At 39.3% G+C, this 12014-nt stretch overlaps 1 protein-coding gene across 1 annotated transcript; it reads right to left on the minus strand.

Annotated features, from left to right (window-relative positions):
- Positions 1-156: 156 nt before the first annotated feature.
- Positions 157-11505, minus strand: PPID (peptidylprolyl isomerase D). The gene is made up of 10 exons (XM_081333300.1): positions 11362-11505; positions 8679-8819; positions 7756-7862; positions 6424-6612; positions 5823-5945; positions 5375-5481; positions 2801-2939; positions 1206-1292; positions 852-894; positions 157-401 (listed from the first exon to the last, which is right to left on the minus strand). Exons 1-10 carry the CDS (start codon positions 11444-11446, stop codon positions 313-315), a joined length of 1110 nt encoding a protein of 369 aa, XP_081189426.1. The 5' UTR covers positions 11447-11505; the 3' UTR covers positions 157-312.
- Positions 11506-12014: the final 509 nt, after the last annotated feature.

Below are 12014 nucleotides of genomic sequence, written 5' to 3' on the forward strand. Positions count from 1 at the left end.
CAAATTACACTTTGCAATCATAATGGAAGTTACTAGAAGAATTGAAGGGATACAAACAATCTGCAACATGTAAAATGGTAGTATGTCACTGTTCTTGTACAAGCTCTTTGCAGCATCATTCTGATATTTTGTAGTTTTTTTATATATTAAGCTAAAATACAACCACAAGTGTTTTTATGCTGACAAGTGTTTGAAAGTATTACTTTTAAATCCAAAATGTAAATATATGAAACACGAAAGTTGTAAGTGTGCTGCCACAATGACTCACATTAATCCTGCCTTTATATGTATAAACAGAGAGAAAAACTGTATTCATGCAAACATCTTTGCATATGCTGCCCTCTCTTTTTCCTTATCATTTTTTATCTTCTGCTTGACTTTCTGTACTTCCATTCGGATGGCTGTGGATGTAAAAAAAATATAAGATCACACATTTAGTGTCACTTTGAATGTGTATATGCAACATGTTTTTTTCCCCATAAGCAATATACTAAGAATGCAAATATTCAAAAAAATCATGTTATTTCACCCTTTGTCTAAAGAAAATGTCTATAAATGGTGTTTCAAACAAAAGATTCCCACACTATGCTATTTCAAAACCATACAAGATACATTACAATTTAGCATGATGTGTGAAGGCACTTACTATTTATAAACAGTTCAAAATGCCACAGAATAGGAGCAGGGGACAGCAAATATAAATTTAGATAGTCTCATGTGCGTTCCATATCTTTCCCTGACCTCCTCCACCAATATTGTGATGCTGGCTTACGTATATCATGAGATACAGTACTTTTAGTCATCAATAGCAATAGGCCAATTCATCACCGAAGATAATCTGGTAGTGTTACCTTTATCCTGAGGGGCTATGTCTTGAGCCTTCTGAAGCTCAACCTGTAAAGTTAAATAAATAATTGAGCAATATGTAAATGAGAAAACCAACTTGGTATAGTGATTAAAGTGTTGGACTAGAAATCAGAAGACTGAATTTTAATCCCACTTTAGGCATGAAAAGTGACTGTGCCAGTCATTTTCTCTCGGCTCAACCCACTTCACAGGGTTGTTGTGGGGAAAATAGGAAGAAGATAGATTATCAGGTATGTTTTCTACTTTGAGTTATTTATAAAGTAACTCAAGTTATAGTAATAAAGTGATAAAAATAAAATGTTTATTGCAATATTAATGATAAAAATGTTTATGCTTACCAATGCCTTATCATAATCTTTCGTTCCTTCCCAAGCTTGGGCCTTTCTGTAAAGTGCTTTAGTATTAGTGGGGTCTATGGCCAGAGCCTAGAAAGTGAGAACATTAGCTATAATATTTTGTGTCAATAAAACCCATTTCTAGCTATTGACTTGATTTAGATGTTTTATGTAAACAAATTCAATCAGGATTTAGGAAACTAAATTTTCTAGAAGTTCTGTTATGTGGACCATAATCCATAGTCAATTGGATTCAATCAATTTGAAATTGAAGTTAATGCAAAATGGAAGTTTAAAGCACCTAGCAGTGTAAATCACTAACATTTAACATCTGCACACTAAAACTCCAATTTTCTGGACTCCCATTAAAAAAAATTGGATATAACAGACTAAATGGTAGATCCAGGTCCACTGTTTCTGAAACAGCATTTTACATCATTGGTGCAGTTACATTATTGATTTTACACTAATAACTGTGTAAACTTATATAAACTGACATAAATTACAAAATTATAAAAATGTCAATTGCATATATCTGAATTTATGACATTTAGAATTAACAGATTCTCTTTTCCAGAAGTAATCAATTTGGGAGTTAATGGACATTCTGTATAATTAACAGATCCTGGTTTAGTAGACTTCAGGCACAAAAGACAAAATCTGTATACTGTACACTAAGCAGATTTAAATTCTTATTTGCCACTTTGTCCATGTATAAAATGCATAAAGTCCTATTCACATATTACATATGTATAAACTTTCATTTGGATTTAATAAATATTCTGCCTAAGAGACAATCTATGCTAAATTGCGGGTTTAGTATATTTGCATAAATATTCTATGCTTATTTAGCCATTCCTAAAAAGCTGTTGCTATACACAAGGCATGTCAAACTCGCAACGTCACGTGACGTCATGCGACATATCGCGACTTTCCCCCCATTGCTAGCAATGGGGTGGGCGTGGTTTTAGTATGATGCATCCGGTCCGTGGGCCGGAAGTTTGACATGCCTGCTATATACACCATATGCTGATCACTGGATACATAAATTCCTGAGAATATACTCTGCAGCATGATTATACACCACACAAATGGGATAGCACACAGAATGCATAAAGAAACTTCTATTGAATATTTACATAGGGTTTTTTTTTAACAAATATTATACTACAGGCAAACCTAAGAGTATAATCTCAATTTTTAAATATGTAGTGCAAACACTTGAGTAAGATACTGGGGTGTGCAGCAATTTAAATTCAAAACTGACTGGAATTCTGAGTATGAAACACCTGCCAGGAGCTCCTCTAAAAAGCTATATATCTTCCTGGCCTTTGGCAGCAGCAGTCATACAATAGCAAGAAAAGATGGGATTGATTTAAAGAGGTGACTCATATATATGGCATGGGCAGATACGGATGCTCAGAACTGAGCATGACATGTACACTTCTGTGTAATTTCAATAATCTGTTTTACTTTGATTTGCTATAAAACAGCCTTGATGCAAGATGAATAGTGCTTAAATTTGATAAATAAATTATTTTAAAATATTTGTGGCTTCAAGGAAAGCTACAGAACGTACCTTATGGAAAAATATTTACCTTAGCACAGTTTTCAATTGCATCCTGCCACTCCAATAATTTCAGTTTACATGCAGCAGTATTAAGATAACATGTCAATGCTACCGAATTCAGCTTTGAACTTTCTTTCTCTGCCACAGCTTTTGAAGCTTCAAGGTATCTGTATAAAATAAGATGGGAATTTTACAGCACAGTAGTCCTACCTGGGATGTGACCATTCACAAATACAACAGTAATAAACGGTAGTAAAAAAGTATATGTATTTTCTGACCAATACGTACGCTTATTTCTAAATTTCTGCACCTGACAGATTAAACTGCATGAGTCAACTTTAAGTGAAACAGCAGCAATAATTGCAGTGTCCTTCTCCTCCTCTCTCTCTCTCCATTTTGTCAGGATATATTGTAGTAGCTAAAAATAGGCTATACAATTTATCAACTAGCCATATTAAATCAATAATTTGCAAATTAAAGTAGATTATAACCACTACAGATAGTACTTAACTTACAACAGTTTCTTTAGTGACTGAAGTTAAAATGGCACTGAAAAAAGTGACTAATGACCACTTTTCACTTAAAACCATTGCAGCTTTCCTGTGGTCATGTGATCAAATCAGGCATTTGGCAACCTATTTATGTTATGCGATCATCTTTTGAAACCACCTGAGGGAAAACCAATGGAGAAGCCAGATTCATTTAACAACCATGTTAATAACAACTGTGGCAAGAAAAATGGGCAAAACTCACTTAACAACAGAAATTTTGGGCTCAATTTTGAAGACTACATGTGTATGTTCAACATGCTTATACATCATCCTACACCAGGGGTAGGCAACCTTGGCTATTTTATGACTCGTGGACTTCAACTCCCAGAATTCCTGAGCCAGCTGGCTCAGGAATTCTGGGAGTTGAAGTCCACGAGTCATAAAATAGCCGAGGTTGCCTACCCCTGTCCTATGACATTCAGCTAGTAAATATATGCAGCATTATTTTAGCCCACAACCTGTATTTCCCCAGTTGACAACTAAAGCATAGTTAGCATATTACAGAATGGCGTTTGAAATCAATAACTTTTTAAACATGAGCTAGTACTGAATGGGGATGTTTGCTGCTCTAGATAAGACACTTTACCAGAGGAAAAGTTATCAATTCTGATTAAGAGGCCATGCTACATGTGGATGAAACAGTGTTATACATTAACTAATTACAGTTGGAGTTTGGACAAACATGACCTGATTAAGTCAAGTTTCACTAAATACTGAAGCAAATCCTTAAGATGATTTAAACAGGACCTAAATTCAAACAATTTAGTGTTGTTTAAACTACCGTATATACTTGAGTATAAGCCGACTCGAGTATAAGCCGAGACCCCCAATTTCACCCCCAAAAACTGGAAAAAGTTATTGACTCGAGTATAAGCCGATCCGCCGTTCTGCAAGCCTCCGCCGCCGGGCGGAGGCTGGATCCGCGCTCTGCAAGCCTCTGCCACCAGCAGAGGCTCGATCCGCCATTTTGCAAGCCTGAATACACAGGAATACCCTGTGTGGCCGCGGCTCTCGGGGAAGCCCTGGCTGTCCGCTTCCTCGCTCCACGCTGCCATTCGGGGCCCGCGCGTTCCCCGGGCAAATCGCGGCGCCCAGCAGGCGAGGAAACATGCCCGCTCCAGTCGCCCCCCCTTCCCTCAGGAGACGCGAAGCAAGTGACCACCCGGAGCTTACCGAGGACTTGCGCGCGGCCGAGGCTTCGGTGCTTCCAGGATCGCGCGCACCTCTCCCAAGCCGCCGCCGTCCGGAGACCTGCCGAAGTTTGGGGAGGTTTGGGGAGGTGCGCGCGCACCTCCCCAAACCTCCCCAAACTTCGGCAGGTCTCCGGACGGCGGTAGCTTGGGAGAGGTGCGCGCGATCCCGGAAGCACCAAAGCCTCGGCCGCGCACAAGTCCTCGGTAAGTTTTTTTGTTGACTGGAGTATAAGCCGAAGTGGAATTTTTCAGCCCAAAAAGTGGGCTGAAAAATTCGGCTTATACTCAAGTATATACGGTAGTTATCTTTCCCCGTTCCTCACCCCCATTTTATTGAATATAGTGCACATACTTTACATGAATGAAATAAGAGAATCTTGAAATAAACTAATTTTTAAAAAATCTAGTGATCAAATGTTGCAATGAGCAAAACAAGTGCAGTAAAATTTTGCAAATAAATGAGACTTGGATATTTTGGGGGGGGGGATGTTCTTTGTCTTTTTGTACTTCTTTTAAACCTTTCCAAAAGCTTACACTCTCTTTTTATTTTTATGCAGAAAAAAATACTGGTTTTTTGATGGTACTATTTCAGGGATTATATGGGCCATATGCTATCCACCAATATATTAAAAATGAGAAAAGGCTACTTTTGTCTATTCATAATTTCACTTTCTAATAAAAAATGTAAAACCTAGAGCTATCAAATCTGGACTGCAAAAATCTGGATTATCACTAGATAGCACCAAACAGCTTACATTTTCTGCATCTCTGCTGCCTACCAGTAGTCATCAGATGTTTGCAGTTCAGACCTGAAAACCTTAGGTACAGTATATTTTTAAGGACAGTATATAATTTTACCTCAAAGACTTGTTATATTTCTTGACTGCCATTGCCCAATTTTGTGATTTGAACAAAGAATTTCCTATATTTTTTACATCTTCAGCTATAGTCACAATCTTGTCAACCTACAAAAAAGAAGCAAATGCACTGAGCATAGCATATCATTTCATTTTGTTCCATAAAGAATTCTGGGGAAAAACAGCTTGGAAGCAGTTTCCCACACACCATTGGATATAACTGCATACAATATTTAAGAGTTGCAATGCAGCAACATGTCAGAAGAATAAATAGAGTACTCCATCTAGCTTTAAAGCTTTGGAAGCTGCAGAATATCAAGACAGAAAACAAGACTAGGACAACTTTGTGTAACATGTTTTCTACTTTAAAAAGATCAATAATATAATTTAAAATGATCTTGTAACAAAGATTCTTTAATATTAACATAGGAAATAAATGAAACACTTACTTCCTTTAAATCTATGTCAGAATCTTCAGGAAAGTCTGCATGAGTATCTCCAAAACAATCCATGGGACAGATTTCCCAGTTTTCTCCTTCTTTTAGATCTCCACATTCTGCAATAATGCACAACTATAAAAGAAATATATAAAATGCAACTTTTTCAATAGCAACCCGTTTCAATTTTCAGAAAACACACCTGTCATTTTTTCCAAATGTTTTCAAAGCCTCAAACTTAGTTTTTTCAACTTTACTTCAAAAGTAAAAATAATCATAACTGTCTTGAACGTTAGTAGCTACACCGCAAACTGACTCCTGTTTAGTCTAAGATAGGCATGGAAAAAGGTTAATTCTTGCTTTGCCAGCTATCCCAGCAACCCTAATCAACATGTTCCAGTATGCTAGAGTTGAAATTAACTAACATCTAGAGGGACCCAGAAAATATTTCATTTATTAAAATTATTCTAGTAGAAAAAAGATAATAACCAGCAAAGCAAACAAATTTCATTATTGAAAAATTTGATTCATATTTTAAGAGGAATGAAAACATATTTGAATTATCTTAAAAAAATTATAATATGAAAAATATACCCTGACAATTTTAGCTTACCTTTATAGGTTTTTCTCCTTTTACTTCAACATTTTCTAGAAGTTTTGCAACACCCATGCCCTTGATCACTTGCCCAAAAACCACATGTTTCCCATCAAGGTGAGGGGTGGGCACAGTTGTGATAAAGAACTGTGAGCCATTTGTATTGCATCCTGCATTTGCCATGCTCAGCAAACCTGGTTTATCATGCTAAATAAAATAACATTATTGTTATTCTCATGAGAATGATTCATTGGTAAATTGAAAATCATACATAACTTACTGAACAGGTAATCTGCAATATCGTATATTTGGATACATAGCTAAGAAAAACTTTCACCCAGTCAAAAAGCTGCATATCCATGTGTAAAATTTATACATAATATAAAGTTAAAAGTAGGATCATAAGATTTTAAGATGTGACATTTAAAAGACAAGTATCTCCAGCATTTAATATTTATCTAAGAATTTGAGATAAAATTAATTTTACTTGAAAGATTGAAATCTCGCTCAATAAAGATAGCCGAAACTTGTTCTTTAGCAATAACTGTCCTATTTACACTATCATATATGTACACATAAATGCAATATAAATGCTGTATGTTGTTAATAGAAAGAAAAGCATTTATATATTGGATATATCACTGCAGAATAAGTGTCAGCACTCTTCATTCTCAGTAATTCCGTCATCCTACATGAAAGGTGGCATTTCAGCAGGAAATGAAAGCATTTCGTGAAAGATCCCTAAATCTGCTCCAAACCAAAAGCAGAGATATACTAGCCCAGTGATGGCGAACCTTTTAGAGACCAAGTGCCCAAAAACCACCCTGCCCCTGCTCCACCCACCCCCACCCCACCCTGCAGGGCCATCCACGGCCCGCTGCAATCGCCCAGGTGGCCCTGCAGCACCATGGTGGCCATGCCATCCACCTACACCCCGCAGCATCATCTGCTCAGCTGCCATGTGCTTGGCTGGGTTGCTCCTTGCGAGCCGCACCTGGGGTGACTCTCCTCCGGGGGGGGGGCTGCTGGTGAGGAGGGGCTGGGGTGACGGCATGCCCACAGAGAGGGTTCTGAGTGCCGCCTCTGGCACTTGTGCCATAGGTTCGCCACCACTGTACTAGCCCATGGTGTAAATGAATATATTTAATTATTTCTTTTTATTTTCATAGAAATCTTCTTAAAACAGATTTGGAAAAAAGAACAAAAATTTTGGAAGGTATGTGGAGCTGTGCTTCTCCCTGATTTCTACCTCCTTCAAGAGCTTTAAATATGGTGTTTGGTTTTCCTTCAAATCCAACATTCATTAGCAGAATTGTGACCACTGGAAATTTTAGTTATAACACCTATTACCTTATAATGAAAATTTTCATCTTCAAACTTTTCTCCATATATACTTTCTCCACCTGTTCCATCCTGATTTGAAAAATCTCCACCCTGGATCATAAATTCCTTGATAACTACAATTGAACCAAAGTGAAAAAGCTGAAACAGATCTTAATTATCTAAAATCAACTGCCTTTTTTCCATTACTGTTTCTTATTCTCTCTCTGTGCAAATCAGCATTTTAGCAATCTAACTTGATAAGAGGTATGAAAACGTTCTAAGATTGAAAAAAAACCTGATAGGAACAAAATACTCTGCATTCCAAACAGCATTTTTAGTGTTCTGATCATAGGGAACAATTACAAAATAAGCTATTCCAAGATCCAAACATTCATGCTCCAATAATTTTGTTTTGAGGGTGAATTATTATCAATTGTAGTAAGCACTTTATGTAAAGACATAAAATTCTATTTTTGTCTATTTTCCAAATTAGTTCCTCTCATATCTCCCTAAACATACTCAAGTGTTAAGGGACTCCCAAATCAACATATAATATGCTCTGCACCAAGAACACTGTTATTATATGCATGCATTGGGCAACTTTAATTGCTTTTCAGTAGCTCAGTGTTTTAATGGATACAAACAAGGAACTGTCATCTATTTATTGTTTTTTTAAAAAAGGTATACAATTTTCTGTTAAACTAAAATAAGATACCAACATCAGTGCTTTGGCTATCCCAAATTATAACAATACAAGACTCTAGAATCAAATGTCACTATAGTGCTTGCCAAATGTTTGGCTGCTGTAGTTAGATATAGGAAGAAACTACAGCACTTGATGGAAGGACTTCTTTCTCATGAAATGTATGCTATTTTGTTTCTTTGTTATATTTATTCTTAGGTGCTTTGACTATAATTTTTTATTCATTCATACAAGAACAATTACTTACTTCTGTGGAAAGGACATCCTTTATAATGAAGAGGTTTTCCAGTTGTAGGCCCAATACCTTTTTCTCCAGTGCACAATGCACGAAAATTTTCTGCAGTTTTAGGTACAATATCTGCAAACAGTTCTAATACCATTCGACCAACTGGAACGAGAGAAATCTGTAGCTGTACTTATTTTAGCAATGTGTATCCCACCATTCTTTCAATAAATCCAGGATTCAATTCACTAAATTTTGCCAGTATTAATACAACTTTAAGTGTATAAAGGGTTCTTGAACTCTGATGTTCCACTAGAAAGAGTGCAGAAAAGAACAACAAAGTTTATCAGGGGACTGGAGGCTAAAACATAGAAAGAATGGTTGCTGGAATTGGGTATGTCTAGTTTAATGAAAAGAAGGACTAAGGGTAACATGATAGCAGTATTCCAATTCTCCAAAGCACCTGAGGGCAGGACAAGAAGCAATGGATGGAAACTAATCAGAGAGAAGCAACCTAGAACTAAGGAGAAATTTCCTGACAGTTAGAACAATTAATCAGTGCAACAACTTGCCTCCAGAAGTGGTGAATACTCCAACACTGGAAGTTTTTAAGGAGAGATTGGACAACCCTTTTTCTGAAACTATATATGATTTCCTGCCTAAGCAAAGGGTTGGAATAGATGACCTCCAAGGTCCCTTATTCTGTTCTCTTCTATATACTGGATGCAATTAGTATATTCCATATTATGAAAATTTATTGTGGTACCCATCCATGTTATAATACACTTTTAGTGATAGAAATTTCAAGCACTTATTTTAAAATTCTTTTTTAAAGTAAGATAGGGAGAATTATGAATTTCTACAGAAAGTAGTAAATTAAAATTGTTTGTTATTTCTAGGTGTCTTCTAAGGTTTGGCTTAACAAAAGAAACAAAGGTAGCATGATGAAGGAGCTTATATTTTATGATAGTTGTCGTATTTAAATATGAATTTGCTCAAGAACCAGAATTACTGGGACTGATATAAGTTATTAAGCTAAGAGACCCAGAATATAAATCTACAGTATCTGATTTCAGTGGGATTTACTGCCAAGTACACACGTGAATCAAAAGTTGGAATTAAGATTGCCGGAAGAAATATCAATAAGATATGCAGATGATACCACTCTAATGGCAGAAAGTGAAGAACTAAAGAGCCTCTTGTTGCGGGTGAAGAAGGAGAGTGCAAAACTTGGGTTGAAACTTAACATTAAGAAAACCAAGATCATGGCATCCGGCCCTCTCAATTCCTGGCAAATAGATGGGGAAGAAATGGAGGTAGTGACAGATTTTATTTTCCTGGGCTCCAAGATCACTGCAGATGGGGACTGTAGCCAAGAAATTAAAAGACGCTTGCTCCTCGGGAGGAAAGCCATGGCAAATCTAGACAGCACACTAAAAAGCAGAGACATCACCCTGTCAACAAAAGTGTGTATAGTCAAGGCTATGGTCTTCCCAGTTGCAATGTATGGCAGTGAAAGTTGGACCATAAAAAAAGGCTGAGCGCCAAAGAATTGAGGCCTTTGAACTATGGTGCTGGAGAAGACTCCTGCGAGTCCCTTGGACTGCAAGGCGATCAAACTGGTCAGTCCTAGAGGAAATCAGCGCTGACTGCTCTTTAGAAGGCCAGATCCTGAAGTTGAAACTGAAATACTTTGGCCACCTAATGAGAAGGAAGGACTCACTGGAGAAGAGCCTCATGCTGGGAAAGATCGAGGGCAATAGAAGAAGGGGACGACAGAGAATGAGGTGGCTGGATGGAGTCACTGAAGCAGTAGGCGTGAGCTTAAATGGACTCCAGAAGATGGTAGAGAGGAAGGCCTGGAGGAACGTTGTCCATAGGGTCACGATGAGTCGGACACGACTTCGCAGCTAACAACAAACACACCTGAGATTGATCTGCAAGTGATTGAATGGAAGATATAATTTTACAATAGTTCTGCAGGGCATTAACCTTCGGGCCACCACCCATAAAATCACAGCACATTCCTTTTCTTAAGGCTACCAAAATCAGTTCATACCTCGAGAACCGAGTGTGAACATTTTATCTGACCACAACAGGGCTTCAGGTTGCAGAGGTGAGAACCGAGTACCCTCACGTGGTGGTTAATAAACCTATTTTGCTCTGCTTGTGTGTGTCAGGCGCTTTGAGGATGGGAGAAGGGGGAAAACCCTCCCCCCCTGTAACCTTAGCTGAGCCCCTCATCCGAAGCGTAGACCACCGTGATACTACCGCAAGGAGCACCGCGGCCTTCAGCGTTGAGTTCCAAGGCTGAGGCCTTCGAGAAACTTCTGCAGGGCGCGTGTGGCGGCAACGTAGCGCGCAGGGTGGTGGAGACATTACAAAAGAAAATACGAAGGCGCTGGAGCCATCCAACTGATTCTCCAGTGCAGACAACCGGAAAGCAGCGCGCATTCACACAAACACACCCTCCCCTCCTTTTCCCCCCTCCCCCCCCTGTTCGGCGCCCGTCCCGTGGAAAAGGTCTTCATCGTTTACCGCTATTTGCTCAGGTTCTGCCCAGAGGCGCCTCGCCCGAAGACTGGGGCGCAAGGCGTTCCTTCTGCACGAGGGTCCGATGCGGCGCGGCCATCCCGCTGCCAGCCCCACCTTTCCAACCTCCGCACGCGCGTGGCCACCCCGCCTCCTCCTCTCCTGCCACCCGCACCTCGTTCACCCCCGACGTCCACATCGAAAAAGACTCGGGGGTTGCTCGGGTTGGACGGTTTCGAGAGCGGAGAAGCGTGCGACATGTCGGTGCCGGCTATCGCTGAACCAGAAGCGCCACCCCCACTTTTGCCTGCTGCTTCCCAGTCTCTGCCGCTTTTGCCTTCAGCTGCGGGCTTCAGTCAACTGGCTCCGCCTTCCGGTCTGGAGAGAGGCGGGACGCACCGCGGCCCTTTGCCCGCTCTTTTAGTTCAAAAAGGCAAGAATCGCTCTGTTGCCAAGGAGGTGCTTTCGGTTACTAGCTCTTCAGTGGCGTGGCTTTGTTTCCGGGTATATATATATAGCAAACATTGCAGCTTCGGTTAGTAACTGACTATAGGGTCAAGTACATCGTGGTTTTCTTGCATCTGTTTTCCCTCACCAAAGCTTTTGATAATGGGGGGGGGGGAAAGATGTTCTCGAAGCCCGCCCCACTTCCCGGCTTCAGTGTCTTTGGCTGGTTTTGGATTGCGTGTTGGGTGAACACAGGAAATTGGGTAATTTCATTTCACCTAGCACAGGGGTTTTCAAACTTGGCCCTTTTATGACTTGTGGACTTCAACTCCCAGAATTCCTAAGCCAGGCAAGCTGGCTGAGGAATTCTGGGAGTTGAAG

The sequence above is a fragment of the Vipera berus genome, assembly GCF_964194415.1.
Source record: "Vipera berus genome assembly, chromosome: 7".
NCBI lineage: Eukaryota > Metazoa > Chordata > Lepidosauria > Squamata > Viperidae > Vipera > Vipera berus.